The 17,862-nt window shown below is 41.6% G+C and overlaps 1 protein-coding gene across 1 annotated transcript in view; it reads left to right on the top strand.

Moving 5' to 3' along the window:
* MRPS28 (mitochondrial ribosomal protein S28) overlaps window positions 1-16,657 on the top strand; it is a 73,915-nt gene extending 57,258 nt beyond the window's left edge. The window contains 1 exon segment of the mRNA XM_052704646.1: window positions 16,366-16,657. Within this exon segment, the coding sequence (XP_052560606.1) occupies window positions 16,366-16,519 (154 nt within the window). The 3' untranslated portion in view covers window positions 16,520-16,657.
* The last annotated feature ends 1,205 nt before the right edge of the window (window positions 16,658-17,862 follow it).

Genomic DNA, 17,862 nt, shown 5'->3' with positions numbered 1-17,862 from the left:
CTTAAAGAAGCCTTTGGATTGACAGTGTTCAGGATCTACAGGTGCTAAACTGCTGGGCAGATACTGAACGTCTATCCTGTAACAATATCAGCCTGTTCCTGCTTTCCTGCTGCTAAAGCATGCTCTGGTTTACGTGGGTGTATTATCACCTGGGTAATCTGAGTTTATTCCCAAGCATAAGTGAAAATTAATTTGACCTCTTTGAATACGGATAGCTGACTGAATGCCTATTTTTGTCTGTGCATGGTTATTCCTTCTTGTTAGAACTAACACCAGGAGCCTCAGAAGCGTTTTTACTGCAGGCACAATTAAAATGAGTATGTAGATGCTTTTATTTGGAGTTACTAAAGTATTGCAATAGGTTTGGCTCGTTAATAGACAAAATCTCTTCTGGGTAGTTTTTTTCTTTTCTCAGTGTGAGAAAATTTCTAGCGCGATTCTTTCCACCCTAGAGTATTGCAGACTGCTGGTACGGTCAATACTTCCCTTAAATCTTTTGTTGAGCACAATGGGCCTCCCTGTCCTTTTTATGGAGAGAGTGGTAGAGTTTCATCCCCCACTTAAAATGTAGATAATACATTGTTTGGAGAAGTTTGTTTGAAAAAGTGGTTTAGGTTGGAATGAGTTGTCACCTAGGCACTCTGTGTGTGTGTGTGCTTATACTGGGAACTCGATACTGTGGGAAAGTTGCAAGGCACCTTATAAGATGATAGAAAAGAAATACTGTACCACAATTAGTTTTACTCACAAGTTAGATAGGATTTTGTTATCATGATTAATTGTGTCTTACCATATTCCAGGAGAATGTAAGCAATAGTAGGAGCTGAAATTCTTGAACAAGAAAGAAAAGACTAAGAAGTAAAAGGTACAGCAGCAATCTTGAGATCTCTGCTACTTTTGCTAGCAAATACAAGCACAAGCTCTGAATTCTTGGATAGGTCAAAGTGATAAGCAGCTCCATTTTCAATGACCAAGTTCATTTGAACATCGATTGAGACAAAACAATTCTTTGTTTTGTTAATATTACTGAATCTTGAGGAAAAAGTTGGCATTTAAACCAAAAGCCATCTTTACTGCAAGGCTAGTTTCTAACATTTCAGGTATCCTTTTTATTCTAGGCTTCTAAATTGTGAATTCTCTATTGATTTCATTTGCTTTAAAGAATCCTGCTAATACGATAGACCAGCACAGCGTGTTGTCCTTTCCCCTATTCTCCATCTGATTCTTCTTGATTTTCTTCAGTAGCGGAAAGGGAGGCAGAGGAGTCTCCAGCCCTTTTGTGGTGCTGTCTCCAGTTGTGAGCAGAAGCAGGTAGGATGCTGCTGGCATCATCCTCAGCTGCTGGCACTGCCGCCTCCCTTGTGCAGCTGCATTCAGAGCTGTCAGGAGCTGGTGCAGAAGGAAACTGACCTTATTTTTTTTGCTGCGGTTAGTTTTCACAGGGATCCAGTTCCCTGACCCGCTTGACAGTCAGAGAGCTTGTAGTGTCATGGGGATGGCCTCAGGAGCAGCTGGGAGAAGGGTCAGATCTGGCAGCTCGGATTTATGCTAGATAAGTACACTGAGGCAGTCCAGGCTTCATAGGCTTCAAGATACCCATTTCTTCCACAGCAGAACAAAAATCAGACTGCAGGTGTACGCAACTCTCCTTCGGTGCGGTTGGGTAATGCCCCGCTGCAAAGCCAGTGCGCAGCCTCCACGGCAGCTCTCTGCAGAGCAACACCTGGGAGTGCCGGGGTGATAAGCTGGTTTTCAGGGCAAGCTGGATAAAGAAAGAGACTGAAAGATTAGATTGGAAAACAAAGGGTTGTGTGACCTAGAGGAGTGTATGGAAGGGTAACGGGTGAACGTGCTTGAGCCTCTTTGCAAATATTTCCAATATTCTGCTCTGTTCATGTGTGCCTCCGCTCTAAATCTGCAGTAATTCGCTAGCAGGATTTTTCTAGCTCTCTATTCCTGAAAAGCTTCAAAACTGATTGAAAGACAAAACTCGTTTGTTGTAAACTTAAGGTGAAAATACGAAATGAAGCATTCCGTTTCTGTTTGCTGCAGAATGTTTTCTTTTTTAGAAAAGCAAGTGAAACTGTTGAAGTGCCTTTTCGACGTCTTTGAGAAGTGTGGATGTTTGATAGAGAAAAGAGAAATTAGTGAGAGGCTTTAAGTCTATTCCTGTGATTTCGTACATAATCTGGGGAAAGCTTTCAGAGATGCAGTGAAAATAATTTCTGATGGACCAAGTGCAGACCTTGCAGAACTGCTACATACAAAGATGTGGACTTTCACTTCCTTAGATTGCAGACAGTTTGGCAATAGGGCTTACGGTCAGGAATTGAGGGCACTACAGAGGAACTGCAGCAATGAATTAAGATAGTGATACAAGGTTTGAATATTTGTTGTGTATTATCAAGGATTGGCTGCAAAATGTACAGAGAGAGAAGTGAGACAACATTTAGCAGGGTATTTTTCCACTCCAGTAGGTCAGGATATGGGCCGGGGGGGCTGCTAGGGGGAAATACTGCAGGATTTGGTGTTTTTATATGCATACTTGCTCAAAACCCAGCACAGTCACACTCTCAAATTGGGTTGGAGGTATGGCAATAACAATGAGAAAAAGTGGGAAATTCCCTAGAAAGGGTATGTATTCCTCATATTGGACTAACTTCAACCACTTTTACCTTGTTCTCGTGACTATTTTAATAAATTAGTTTCACTCAAAACTGCAAAATGGGAATTAAAATCCACTGTATATCTGCAGAGATCATACTAAATTATTTGTATTTTTCTCTGGCAATACGTATTCATGCATGGAAGAGGTCAAACATTTTTCTTTTGCACAGTAGTGGGAATAAATAAATGCTCTGACTTTATCATAGAATCATGGAATGGCCTGGGTTGAAAAGGACCACAATGATCATGGAGTTCCAACCCCCTGCTATGTGCAGAGTCACCAACCACCAGACCAGGCTGCCCAGAGCCACCTCCAGCCTGGCCTTGAATGCAACCAGGCATGAGGCATCCACAACGTGGATGGGGCATTCACACATTCAATTGTGTTTATCTAAACAAGCCCTTAGTTTGCACTTCCTTCTTTGCACTCACCTCTTTTACAAGGCGTTTGCAGTGGAGATACGCGTTTTGTTCCAACCCACAGAATCTCACAACTGCTGGAGACTGTGCACAGGGAACACCTGCGTGGTTCCACACTGTCACTGGGCCCCCATCACACATGCACTGGTTTCAGGCCTGAGCACGTTCCCTGCCAGGTGAGCCACTTTGGGGGCTGACTGAAAGGCTGAGCACCGCTCCAGATTTACATCTCCTGTCTCCGTTTTCCCCAAAGGGAGAGATGTAATTTCAGACCCTTGGTTAAAGAGTTACAAATATTTAGGGAAACAGATAAGTCACTGCTAATTGATTCCCTGGGCCACTTGCTCCCGGTTTTGGAGACAATGCTGGCATTAAAGGTGAGGCATGAAACAGGCAGAGTTACTGATATCTGTTGAGCTCTGGGATTGCGCCACACAGGCAGGAAGCAGAGGAGGATATGGCATTAGTAACCGTAGCTCCAGAGAAACTTTGAGTTCCTTCTCGTTTTCATATGTAGCCTGGAATTGGAACATCTTTAAATGTCACTGCTTCAAAAGTCCACACCACTGGGGGATGCTTTTAAATGAGGAACAAAACAGTGTATTTCTGTCCATCAGCAAATAATTGCTGGGTTATTTAAATGGCTGGTGAAGTAGATCTGTACTGAAACAAAATACAGATGCTCTCTTGTAAGCGATGGTCATTGCACTGGGCTTTTCATTGCTTTGCAACTTTAATTTCTTGAGAGAGTAATTTCCTAGCTCACATTCTCTAGCACTGCTCCCCAAATGACTGATCCCCTCCATTCAGAAAGGCAACACTATTTATATGTTTTGTTGTCTTTCATTATTTCTTCTTTCTAAATTTCACTGGTTATATTCATGATCAAAGCCATCAAAGGCATCCATATTACTGAATCACAGAAATGTATGGATTGGAAGTCTGGAGTTCATCTAGTTCAGCTCCTCCGTTAAAGCAGGTTCCCTACAGTAAAAGCACAGGAAAGCATTCAGGTGAGTTTTGGCTGTCTCCAGAGGAGACTCCATAACCTCTCTGAGCAGCTTGTTCCCGTGCTCTCTCACCCTCACAGTAAAGAAGTTTTTCTTCAAGTTTGTGTGGAACTTTGTGTCTTCCATTTTGTGCCCATTGCCCCTTGTTCTGTTAATGGGCACCGCTGTAGAGCCTGGCCCCATCCATTTGACCCCCACCTATTAGATATTCATAAGCATTGACAAGGATCCTCCCTCAGTCTTCTCCAGGCTGAGCAGTCCCAGGTCTCTCAGCTTTTCCTCATAAGGGAGATGCTCCAGGCCCTAGTCATCTTTGTGGCTCTCTGCTGGACTCCTTAGAATTTCCCTATTTTGAACTGAGGAGCCCAGAACTTGACACAGTACTCCAGACACACCGTCACCAGGGCAGAGTAGAGGGGCAGGATCACCTCCCTCAGCCTACTGGTCTGTTTTTATTGCACTGCAGCATATCACAGGCCCTCTTGGTCACAAGGGCACACTGCTGCTCATGGCCATCCTGATGTCCACCAGGACACCCAGGTCCTCTGCAGAGCTCCTCTCCAGTGGGTCATCCCCTAACTTGTACTGATGCATGTGGTTATTCTTCCCCAGATGTAGGACTATGCGCATGCCCTTGTTGTACCTCATTAACTTCCTCTCTGCCCAACTCTCCAGCCTGACCAGGTGTTGCTGAATATCAGACATTCCTCCCAGCTTCATATCCTTAGCAAACTTTCTGAGGGTGGACTCTATCCCTCTATCCATGTCATTGATGAAGGTGTTGAACAAGACTGGATCTGGTACCAGCCCCTGGTGAGCACTGCTAGTTACAGGCCTCCTACCAGACCTGTGCCCTGTGAGTTTTGCCAGTCAGCCAGTTCTCAGTCCACCTCACTTTCCACTCATTTATCCCAGACTCCTTCCTAAGCTTACCTACAAGGATGTTACGGGAGACAGAGATACTGTGGGAGACATTTTGCTGTCTGTACTTGAGCATTTAATAAGTACAGCTGTAATAATTAGTGCTAAATGGAAAATTAGACCCAGAATCCTCAGATTATATGCTTAGCATGTAAAGAAATCCTTTATGGTGAAAGTAAGCCCAAGCTAAAACCAGTAATGTGGGAAAAACTTAACCATTTTCCTTAGGCTTGGAGAAGTAGTTGATAGCTGCAGTGGCTGTTTGACTCCCTTGTTCAGATTAAAAAATAAATTAAAGGAGGGAGGAAGGGAATGAAAGAGCATTTCCTTACCAGGCAGTCACACGAGCTATTGTCTGCGCGCTCCCACCCCCGGCTCTTTCACACGGGCACACGCACACAAAAAGCCAGTTTTGTGTAGTTCTGAGCACACAGATGTTCCTCTTGGCATCCCTACAGTATGGATAGGTTTTTTTGCAGACGCAGAATGTGAGGCTTCTTTGTTGGAGACAAAGTGTTGCCTGTGGTGGGAACTGCTGCAGTGATGGGAAAGTATCGTAATGTATTGTTGGATTACTGTGTTTTTTTTTCCCAGTAGAGACAGTACATTAAAGTAGCTTTGTGGGCAGTGAATTGTTTGAGCCAAGCCCGGCTAATAACACTCTCTCCTTGGCAAGCAGGCTCACAAGGTATGGTTGGCATGGTTTGGATGGTCACGAGTTTGTCCCAAGCATGTGCAGCAATGCTGGTGCACTGAGTAGTTGTTTTAACAGCCTAATTTGATGAACTGACAAAAACGGTCTGACTCTGCAGGTATAGCTGATGTACTTTCAGGTCTTAATTGTTTAATTGTACAAAGAGCTGAAACTATATGTGCCTTCTCTGAAACTGTTTCTAGGACATCTATTCAGGGTCTTCCATATAACAGTTCTGAGAAAATGTCTTAAAATAAGAAACAAATAACATTAAGTGTTTGCCTTAGTTTTCATAGAAAGGGAAATATTTCAAATTGTTTCTTCTGCTACAGCCTGTCAGAGAACCCCGTTCTTTGGGAGTTGCTGAAATATGCACAGATTTGTCATGACTTCTTCTGTTCTGGCTGGCAGTTCTAAATACAGTAAATACGTTTTGGTTTGAAATGTAGGCTTACGCAGCTCCAGTTGAAAGATCACATGGATGAGGTGGATGGAGAAAATTACATTTGTCTCCACTTCAAAACTGTTTAAAATCCTTGAGGAAGCTGCTTCCCAAGAGAGTTTGGAGTCAGGGCTGTGGCGGATAAGGTTATCTGACTGTGCGAAGACCTGTACTAATTCTACTTCTCAATTTGTTCCTCTAACAACAGAAGCTATTTTTTCCTTTTTACCCAGATATTTTTAACTATCTATCTTTGGATTCTTCACTGTTGAAAAAGATGAAATGATTCATGTTTTTTCCTATGGAGCTTTAATTGTTTCACGGCTATTAAAAAACAAAAACAACAAAAACCCAAAACCTCATTAGTTACTTGTTTTCTCAGTTTGTCTTTGTATACCGCCTTAATGAGAATTTATCAGTGTTTCTTTGTTGATCAGAATACACATAAAGTATCATAGTATCAAAATATCATAGAGTCATAGAATCATAAATTGGTGTGGGTTGAAGTGACACTAAAGACCATCAAGTTCTAGCCCCCCCTCCACGGACAGGGTTGCTAACTGCTAGATCAGGCTGCCCAGGGCCCCATCTAACCTGGTCTTGAATGCCTCCAAGGTGGGACATCCACAGGTTCTCTGAGCAGCCTGTTCCTGTGCCTCACCACCCTCTCAGTAAAAAATAACTTCCTAATATCTCATCTGAATCTCTCCTCTTAGTTTAAAACTTGCTTGTCCTGTCACTATCAGAACGTGTAAAAGTCAGTCTACATCTTGTTTATAAGCTCCTTTTAAACACTGAAAGGCTGCAATGAAGTCTCCCCAGAGTCAGGATGAACAAGCCCAGTCCCCTTAGACTTTCTTGGGGCCTCCTCTGGACTTGCTCCAACACTTTTGTGTCTTTCTCATACTGGGAGCCCCCAGCCTGAATGCATTGCTCCAGGTGGGAGCTCACAAGGCAGAGAGAGACAATCACCTCCCTCTCCTTCCTGACCACCCCTCTTTTGATGCAGTCTAGGATACAGTTGGCTTCTGGGCTGAAAGAGCACACTGCTGGCTTATGTTCAACTTTTCATCCGTCAGGACCCCCAAGTCCTTATTTGCAGGTCTGCTCTCAATGAATTCTTCTCCCAGTCTGTAGTTGTATCTTGGATTGCCCTGACAAGCACCTTGCACTTGGCCTTATTGAGCTCATTAGGTTCACATTGCCCCATTCTTCAAGCGTGTCCAAGTCCATCTGGATGGCATCCATTCCTTCTCTTGTATCAACTGCACTGCTCAGCTTGATGTCATCAGCAAACCTGCTAAGGGTGCACTTGATGCCATTGTCTGTGTCACTGATTTTGAAGAGCACCTGTCCCAGCATGGACCCCTGGGGGACACTGCTCATCAACCAGCCTCCACCTGAGCATAGAGCCATTGACCACAACCCCCTAGCTTATTCACTGAGTAGTCCACCCTTCAAATCCATATTTTTCCAATTTTGAGATAATGAAGTCACAAGAGACCATGATAAATGCTCTGCTCCATTCCTTTGTCCCTAAGCTTCCCAGAGGATAGCATCCAGTAATGCCTTAAACAGCTGAAGTACATGCTCCTAACTGGTTTTTACCAAGTCATATTCTTTGAGATCACATAGATCAGGTAGATAGGGAAGATATTTTTTTCTTCCCCTTAGCACTGTTCTGCTCCTTTCTGTTTCAGGAACCCAATGCACATCTTGGTGGTGGACCCAGTGACACAGTTTCTTTCCTGGAAGTTTGTCCTTGTGTGCTTCCAGTTTGCAACTTCCAATTGTCCCTCCATGTCTCTTGATATTTCTTTTGACATATCCAGCGGTCCACTTCTTCTTTATTGCCTTCAAAACTAACTTTCTGCTGTACCTTCTTAGTTTCCTTTGATAGTTACACTCAGTGGTGTGATCTGTATGTCCTTAGCATCAGACATCATAGCTTTATGATGATCTTTGTTATTTCTAATGTTTTAATTATGTCTAGCCATACCTCGTTTCCCACTATTTCTTAAAAGTTTTTCCTCCTTTTAGTATTTCTAGAAGCTGCCCTAGCAGTCAGTGCTCACTCTTGCCAGCATCATAATAGTCCTGTTTGGACCCACAGTGCTCTTCACAGATATTTTTATGTTTGCTTGTTCTGTGCTTCATGAAATACATTTTTTTTTTAATCTGAAACATACCTTTTGCAAAACTGCCCCTCTCCGTCTCTATTTCTCTTATAGTAGTTGTTTTTAGCAGAAAGAGAAGCCATCAAATACTGGGTTTTCTGAGAGAGCTGCATGGCATTCTGCTGGATTTTATAAGTATTTTTACCCCGTGCTTCGCACTCTTCCTTGCCAGTTCTTGAAAATTGAACTGACAGTGTCAAAGCATTCGTATTTATAAGGTGCCACTCCCCAGTAAGATTTTCATGTTGTCTCTGAATAGGCTTTTATTAACTGTGAAAGCATTTGAATGAATAATGCAAGTGTTAGCATGCAAAGAAATGTTCCTGACGGAATCTGAAAATGTCCCTTTTACAGGAGCATCATGACCTCTTTTTCATCAGAAAATCTGTTCTGTATTTGTATTGTTCATTCATAATCTAAGTAGCCGAGATTGTTCTTGAGACATTAGGATTAAAGGGACACTAACAAGTAATTGAAACTTTAGAAAGTGTTACTTAGCGTGTTTAAATGTGAGTAGTATTCTCTTGTATTTAAATGCAGGTATGCATTCAAGACCTGCACACTCCGTGATGCTTCAGGATAATTTGTGTGCAGTGAAAATTGTGAGGCTTATAGTCTGTTGCTAGAGCAGTACTTTCTCCCTTCATGATCCCATTTTCCTATTGTCAGCTTTCTCAGACTTTTACCACGACGTTAATGCTGTCAGATATCCATAGCTAAAATCTTCTGTTCCTTCTTTTTTGAGTGACTCGGGTACGTCTGTGCAGTCTGCCTCTTACAGACCAGCTGTTGTGTAAGTGTGTAAGTCACGGTAAAAGGGACTGAGCAAGCCAGAGGGTAGTTGTTATGGATGGTGCCATTATGTAGGTCCCGACAGCCAGAGAGAGAGCTGGGCAAGGCATGGGAATAGGGAGCTTCACGAAAGAGGCTGGTACTTTCCAGCAGTCCTTCGGCAAAGAGCAGTCCTCAGCATGTGGCCATAGCTGCTTGATTAAGGAGAACCAAGTGGTAGCTCCATCCATTCCTCTCTGCTTTCTCTCAGACACAGCAGTTCTTACTAACCCAGTATTCTCCAAAGACATCACTCTCATGCTCCAGAGTGGTACTCCTCAGCTTGCACCTCCTCCAGACACCACTCCCACCTCCCAGTATTTCTCTGAGTATTTTCCCTTCATAGAGGCCTCAAAATCATTAGTGCCCAAACTTCCCCCTTCTTTAGCCCCTTTCCCATCTGTAAAGTTGGATTCACATGCAAGTGGAGATTCAGGTATCTCTTTCAACTGTTCAGCAACTCCATTTTCTATGTGAGCGCTCTGCCACCAGTAAGCCATTCTAACTTCTTCACCCGTCTTTTGCATCAGGCTTCTCCCAGGAGGAAGTCGGTCTGGTTTATAGCGACAGTGGACTTTAAAGACAAAGAAAGGGTGTGGGAGTTACTATCAGCTCAGATGGGAGCAGGATTGGAAGATGTGTCTGCAAAAACCTGCTGACGGTACAAGAATTATCCTGGCTTGCCGATGTTTTTCCTGTGTGTCAGCTTCTCCATGCTGTACAAACCTTGAGGGTTGAGCAAAGGTTGAGCAAGTTTTTAAATGCAGTGCCATTGTTCCCATAGCTTGTGTCATTACCCAGAAAGAGGGGGAAAAACAGCCTGATTTGAATTTTCAAAAAACAGTGTCTGTCTGGTTCATCGAAACCCACTGTTTTTAATCCCTTATGAGAGACCTGCCGGGATTGCTGGTGCAATGGGACTGGAATTGGCTGAGAAAACTGAGAAGCATTGTAAGAAAAAGAAGAAGAAGAGGATGCAAAGTAAGAGAGGACCGGAGAAAATACCTCATAGTTCTTCTAGGGACAGAAGAACGCTTCTGGTCAGGGATTCTAGGGAGAGAGGATCAGATGAGGACGTGGTTAGGGAAACAGTGAGTGAGTGTAGGAAAAGAGAAAGATCAAGATTGCACAGATGGAGAGGATCACAAAAATCAGACTCGTGGAAACTGGTTGCGATTTGGAGGGCTGAAGACTTAGAATATGAAGAGTAGTCCCAGCATGGGGGAGGAAAGGGACAGAAACTGCAACAGGGATCAGTTGCAGACACATGGACAGAAGAGTGTCTGCTAGAGCATGCTTTGTGGAATCTTTTTCCTGGATTCCTTCTTTCATCTTCTAAGCAGTTTGCTGAACTTCTGGTGCCTAGAAGCATGAAGAGCTATGCTTTTCAATATTTTGTAGTCTAAATTAGTATATTTATTACACCAAAGCATACAATAATCTTTATTTTTTAGCGTTTTATAAGTTATGATATTTTTTTTTTTAAATCAAAATAGTTCATTACATAGTTTAAACAGGAGAAAAAATGTAACCATCTGAGTGAAAGACTCAGATTTCTTTAGTTCTGTTCTTTTGGAGTGATGTTTCCTCTCAAGTTTTATGTTATAGACTGACAAAGTAACTGGCATAAATTATTTCATGAAACCATAACTGTACATGATACACATTCTCAGATGACAGCAGCCACCTTTTGCAAGTTTCTTTTGTCAAAACTTGCCTCACTTGCCATAGAGAAAAGGTTGTGGCATTCATCTCTGATGTGATATGAAGTGCATTTTAAAATACATTTTACAAGGAAGGTAATTCTTTTGATTTCACTTTTGGAAAGCTAGAATGTATCAGGAAATGTTAAAAACAAACAAAAATGTTAAAAACAAAAATCAATGCCTTCAGTATAGGGCAGGATTAATAGCTGTTTTCCTGTTCCCTTCAGACAGGCAGGCTTATGAAGTGGGGTGGGTGATGTGGAAGAATGGATGGTGGGCAAAAATGGTTGTAGTGCACCCTAAATATTTCATTTAGCTTTGAATTACACCACTTACCATTCCAAAAGAAAGCGATGGAAATTGAAAAACAGCAGTAAAATAGGAGGAATGTGAGCTAAAATCCTCTGTTTGTGTTTCAAAATTGCAGCCCTGCATTTTCATGACATGGAACAGAGGATACCTGTGAGTGAATCTTTACAATGAGAAATAGTAGGGAAGACCCCGTGGGACTCAGCCATTGCTGTAACTGTATTCTTTGTGAAGCACCTTTCTCCAGAACAAAACGTTTGTTGCTTTGAACTTTAAAATAATAACTTGAGTAGTTTTAATGGAAAAAGGACTGCTTGCTAATTTGAGATCACACGCAATATTAAATATTGGATAGTTCAACAAAACACTTTAATGTTTGCACCTATAATTTAGTGTGTGAATAAAATTCTTGATGCTGTTTAGTAATGAGGATGCTTCCTCAACGTGAAACTGCATACTTGCAAAGCTGCTCTTCCATTTTCCTGGTAGCAAACGGTATAATTATGATAAAAAATATTTTTCAGTTACAGTCTCCTTATTTTCACATGCTCATTGCTTTCTAAGTTAACTCCTTTGCTGTAGCTAGAAATGACTTTGATATTAAAAAATAACATTTCCTTCCCCAGGCTTCTTGAAAGTTAGCAAGAGCTGAAATAAGCCATGCCATACCTTCCCCCTTCAATCTCACTGTGTAAAGATACGTCTTTTTATTTCTTGTCAGGGTAGTTTATAAATACGTTTTAAGGGGACATATTAAAATGACTTACTTTGTGAAAATTATAAGCTGAAAGTCTTTACTGAAGAGACCTGGGGCTTGGGGGATGTTTCCTTTAATTTATTAACATTTTAAGAGATGTAAAGCTTCAGTGGAAAGAGGAAAGGATTAGGGTAAGGGCCAGGTGGCCATAAAAGAGCTGTAGTTAGTCACAAGGAAGCTGCCATGTTGCTTGGGTTTGAAAACACACACTGTGCTACTTCTGCACTGTCAGAGGAAAAAAAACCCACGCTACTTTCAATGGAATAAAAGGCCATAAATGTTTAGTTTTTAATTTGCTTTTAAAGTGTCTTTAAGAAGTGTAAGCAGTGCTGTCAAAGCTCCACTGTGCATTTTGTCACTGCTCCTACATATTTAATACGTCAGTGATGTATGGTTGCATAGACCTATTGTTCAAAGAAGATTTTTCTACTCAGTTCTCAAATTTCTTCTCCATGACAGTCTAAAGAAAAAGCACTGAAACAATTATTTGAGTGACCTCCAACTTAAGTCATATTCTGTAAATGGACACTTGAGGAGAGGTGTGCCTTTATTCCCAGCATTTTGCCCACTCCAGAACAGATGGAGAGAAGCCTGCGTGTACTTGTTCAAACTACAGAAAGCTTTTTGGAACGCTTTGATCCATGGCTTAATTTCAGGTGAAGGTTTCTGGTGAGTACTTCAAATGGGTGCCCACATCACTACCACTGCTGGCCTGGGTCGGGATCATGGCTTGGTACCAGCCATGGTGAGTTCCTACCTCAGGCTGGGTGCTAGCTGGAGTATCTCCAGCCACAACTGACTCAAAAACTGTTCTCAAAGAGTTAAAGATGATAGCTCTTGTGAGGAAAGGCTTATTAGTGGAAAAGAATAGGTTGGCTTTCAGCTCTCAGTGTCTGTTTATATTTTGGAGTATGTCTGTGCAAGAAAATTGGGCATTGTTTTTAAAAAGAAGCTGCTGCTAGGTGGTTAGGAGTTGATAAAGTATGATTGATAGCAAGCAGATTCAGAGAACAGCTGTGCTCTGGGATAGTGCCATTTAGGAGGAAGCAGAGAAAAGCAGTGCTTTCTCATGTGGATGCATGTTACGTGTAGAAGTGTTGTAGGATATAAGGGTCCGAATGAAATACCTGTCCCATGTGCTTTGTCTCCATGAATTGAGTTCCGTCATTCTCTTCTGATGACTGTTTTATAAAAAAGACATATGGAAGTAGAGAAAGATTTGACTACTTGAAAAAGAATTTTTTAGCATATTACCATACCTTGCATATACATATATATGCAAGCAAATTTTCTTTGCTTCAAAGTGATTTTAATGCTTTCACCTGCCTCTGTGAAGTAGTAGAGGAAAAACATGTGCATCCTTGACAGGCTCCACATGTGGGGATTGGGCGATGGTCAGTGGTTCCTGCCCATGGTCATGAGATAGGATGGTCTTGAATGCCAGCACTGTTACTCAAGAACAAAGCAAGTCCTTTTGCAGAATGGAGTAGACAGCTTCTTTCCTTTTACATTGGTGTTCTGTGTCTACTAGGATGCAGTTTCTGAAAATAATGAAATGCCTGCTGTTGTTTCTGGGTCCTGCTTAAAGCATCTGCTTTAAATGTAGTCTGGTTTTATCTGTTTTAGGATAAATACCTTCGTGGATAGAATATGATTACTCTGCATAGAGCAGCCTATCATTTCATCTTGTCCTAAATGTGGTGGATAGACCACCACTGCAAGTTGTATCACTCTTCTATTTATCTACAGCTTCTTGTTTATTCTAAAGCGCTTTAGCTCTAGGGGACATCTGTCATAAACCTAAATGTTTATATTCACACAAATTGGCAACTGTGTCAGCTTCTTAAAGTGATGTTCTTCAGGATCTCTGTAATCAGATGTGCTGTGACTGGAAAATGTTCTTTAATAGATGAGTTTAGCATGATTAAAGTTATCTGGATTGTAGTGTTTTTTACAAAAGTAGAGTTGCTTGGATTTTCCTTGCAGATATATGCAGAAGTCATGTCTGAAAACTTGAGGAGAGTCCTGTATAAACTGTACAACAAAATTTTTGTAATACTAAAATGGGGGTGTTGTGCTTAATATGTTTTATTAAATCTAATTTATTTATGAATTCTGAGAAGCACAGTTTCTGCACAGCTTTCCTTCATTGGCTTTTCTGTTTCTGAATAGCACTTTTAAAGTTTTGATAAGAATAAAATAATTCCATCTATTCTGTGAAGCACCCCTATAGACTAGCAAACAGACCAAAAGGAGCTGTTGGATGATGAAAGTAATATTTTGTATTCCAGTTAGAGATATGTAACTCAGTGTCTTCCTTGCTTTGCACTGCCAAATATAGTGAGGATGTCCAATTGCATTCTAAGCCTCATTCAGTTCAATATTGCTTAGAAAAGTGTTGGACCCTGAACAGTTTCACAACTGCATCTACTTTACACTGTTGGTGAGCTGCTTTCCCTGTAGAAGGGAGAAGGCAAAAGGCAGAGGGATTACTGGTCTCTTAACATTTGTCACAAGCCCACTGCTTCTAGTATTAAGTTTCAGTTGGTTGGAAGCATATCCTTATCTTCCAAAAACAGCTCAGAATGCTGTAGTTCATGGCCCTCTATGTAGTGTCACTCAAGCTTTAATAATTTCATGTACCATCTACTTTTCAGTGAATCTTGTATTGTCTTTGTATACAGTCTCCTTCATTTCTAGACCGTTTGCCTTCTCTCATGCTTCATCCACTACTCACACTCAGTGATGAAGGCAGACAGGTGTGGTTATCTGTGCCAAAGATAGTATTAGGGACCAGGGTAGCCTGACAGTTGGATGTTAAGGCACCCCACCTAGCCAGCAGCTGTCAAAGAAGGTAGAGTTTGGATTAATACTAGAGAATTTTCTACAGATTTCGCCCATTTTCCTAAATAGTACAAACCACTAGCCAGCAGTTATCTTCATTTAAGGCTCTTCGGACATTGGCTGCAGGAAGTACTGAGAATCTTTTCTCTTCCTCCACCTTATCGCAAAACATCCTGACATCTTTGGGGAACATTCTCTTTTAAATGAGCCCAGCAAATCCTGGCAGGTACTTTCCATCCTTATGGGTCTTACGCATTGTCTTTTTTTGATTTGCCTCTGTATTATGATTCTTAAATGTCACGTTAGCTTGCATGGATTATTACAATCACTTGTGAAACTGTTCTCTTTTGAAATGCAAACAGACAAAGGGATAGAATTGATCAAACCCCTCATAAAATGTTTTCTGGCTTTGGTGGCTGTGCCATATCTTCACCATGGCAGTTTTTACTCACATTTTGGGCAAATAAATGTCTTCAATTTTATGGTTTTTTTTTAAGAAAGTAGGTGGTGTTTCAAGTGTGTTGGGTGGAACACAGAGGCAGCGCTGAGCTCTGCTCTGTGCGACAGCAACAGGGCCCGAGGGAACGGCATGGAGCTGCGTCAGGGCAGGGAGGGTGGGGGTCAGGGACAGGGTCTGCACAGGGGGCGGTGGGCATGGAACGGGCTGCACAGGGCAGTGGGCACGGCACTGAGTGCCGGAGTTCAGGGAGCGTTTGGACACTGCTCTCATATATAGGGTTTGATTTTTGAGTGGTGCTGTGTGGAGCCAGCAGTTGGACTCTGTGATCCTTGTGAGTCCCTTCCAACACAGTGCATTCTATAGCTCTGTGACTTAAAGGGCAAACAAAAGGAGAAAAAAAAGAAAAAGAAAACACAACTCTGTAGGCAGGGCAATAGTTGTGGGGTTTAGCTTTAGAAGAGAGACTGGGACGAGAAATTTTCTTGCCTGAGGTCCAAAGTTAGAAAAATTAGCTGATAATAGTGTCACCACTGACCTAATGATGACTTGTCCTCCCCTTCAATGATGTGTTGCCCTGCAGATAATTGTATGCATGATACCAGATAGTAAAGTGAAATACCTGATAGAAAACACAATTTCCTCTACAATAACTGCTCTTCAGTCGGATTTGGTAGTGTCTTCTCTTCCTTGGGCAGGATTACGTCAAGGAAGAGAAACTCTGCAATGTTACCAAGTCCCAGCAGATTCCTGCACAGTTATTATTGTGTATCAACTTAATTTTTCAATCACTGAGTATATAAAGCTTTTCCATCTACTATTTGTCTTTCCTCTTGGTGAAAACAGTTTCAGTGGCAGGTGAGCCTTGACGAAGACTGTATGCATGAAAGGAAAAGAGACATACAACTAAACACCGATGTTTTTGAGAAACTCCGTGTTTAGTTTATCTTTACACCAGAAATCCAGTCTTTTAGTGCTGATGCATTTTGGTTCGGACTTAAGTTCCATTACAACATACTGTTTGCTATGGGGCTGCTACTTCAGTCTGCGGGCAGGAGAGCAGCTGTAAGGAGATGAAGACCCTTACTTAACAAAATTTAGCTTTTTCAACTTCTCCCTTTTCTTTGCAGCAAGTATCAGAGAGGATCCCGAGTGCGCCTGAGACTGCTGGATCTTGAACTCACATCTCGGTTCCTGGGTGCAGCGACTGATACGACTTTGTTGGAAGCTGACGCGGTGCTTTTAGGGCTCGTGGAAAGCAAGCAAACAAAGCAAAAGGAGTAAACTTCATGTAAATAAATCTACTTCGTGCTTTAGAGCAAATTATACAAATGAAATGTACCCTTGGGAGAGGAACAAAAAGTTTCTTTCCGGTTGGTTATGTAAATAGTGAGATCAATAAAAGACAATGAGCACATTGTACCCGATTCTTGCTCATTTTTTATTCACTCATCTTTCTAGCTATTTGCCTTTGCATTTAAATGCGGACCATTAACTAAATCTCTTCAGGTAATATTAGTTGAATGTTAGTCTTCTCATCCCAAATGGATGTTGATCTGAGGCATCGTGCTTCCTGTTGCTGAGCTCCTTCCTGATGCTTCATTCAGAACAGTGTTAAGGGTTCCTCATTTCCAAGTTACAGTGTAGGATATTTACTGCAGATATTAGTCTTTGTCTTCGTTATATTACATCGTTATTTTATCTCCATTTGCATTAAGGAATAGAGGTTATTCATTGCTTTAATTTGTTTTCTCATTTCCAAGGCATGTTAGTAAATTTTCTCTGGTTGTTAATGTAAACTAAAAAAAATAAAAAGGCCAAGCAACGTTTCAACATAGTAGGCCGAATGCCTTAGATTTCTGCAAGTATATTTAAGGTAAATATAATGAGAATTTGAATGCACAAAGAAAGAAGCATGCTATGGTTTTGGTATCAGACCATTTTTGATTTCTGGTTCTGCACAGTCATTTGCAATCTGTATAGATGCGTATAGATGCGTATAGATCCTAGCAGATGTGCTGAGGTCAGGTCAGTTTTACAACATAACCACTGAATGGTATTTCAGTCACATCAGGAAAGAGAAGGGGTCCCCAGACAAGCAGAATAGCAGAGAGCCAGCAGCGTGCTGCTGCAACTGCAATGAAAGGTATCTCTTTCATTGTCGAGATCTGAGGGAAACTTGGATGAGATGGCATCAGAAAGCAGAGGCTGGGAGTCATTCAGTTAAATTGTAGCTGGCCTGGTGGTCAGCTTTGCCTCCCAAACTCCAGAACTGTTCTTGTGGTCCAAGAAAATTCAGGACACAAAGGCTGTAATCTGTTTAGAAATCTTTTCCAAAAGCATTGTATTTTCTTTAAAGGTTGTCTTCGTTTCTTCTTTCATTTAATAGCATATGAATAGAAAAGGGAAAGCAAAGCTTTTTGTATCTAGTTCCACAGCCTCAGTTGCCAAGTAGTTTGATTCTCCCTGATTCCTCTACCCAGAAGAAAAATTTTACAGAAGAAACAAAATTCCGTTCCTACCTGTGCCTATTTGTAATGAGAAAAGAGTTTTAAGTGCAGGCCACTGAAAGTCTCTAAAGCACTTCTCATGCATGATCTGTCAAGAAGAATGCTGTAATATAAGGT

Source organism: Tympanuchus pallidicinctus, unplaced genomic scaffold, assembly GCF_026119805.1.
Source record: "Tympanuchus pallidicinctus isolate F22 unplaced genomic scaffold, pur_lepc_1.0 scaffold5, whole genome shotgun sequence".
Lineage (NCBI taxonomy): Eukaryota > Metazoa > Chordata > Aves > Galliformes > Phasianidae > Tympanuchus > Tympanuchus pallidicinctus.
The sequence above is the reverse complement of the archived record's forward strand: the minus strand, read 5'-3'. Positions and strand labels throughout refer to the sequence as shown.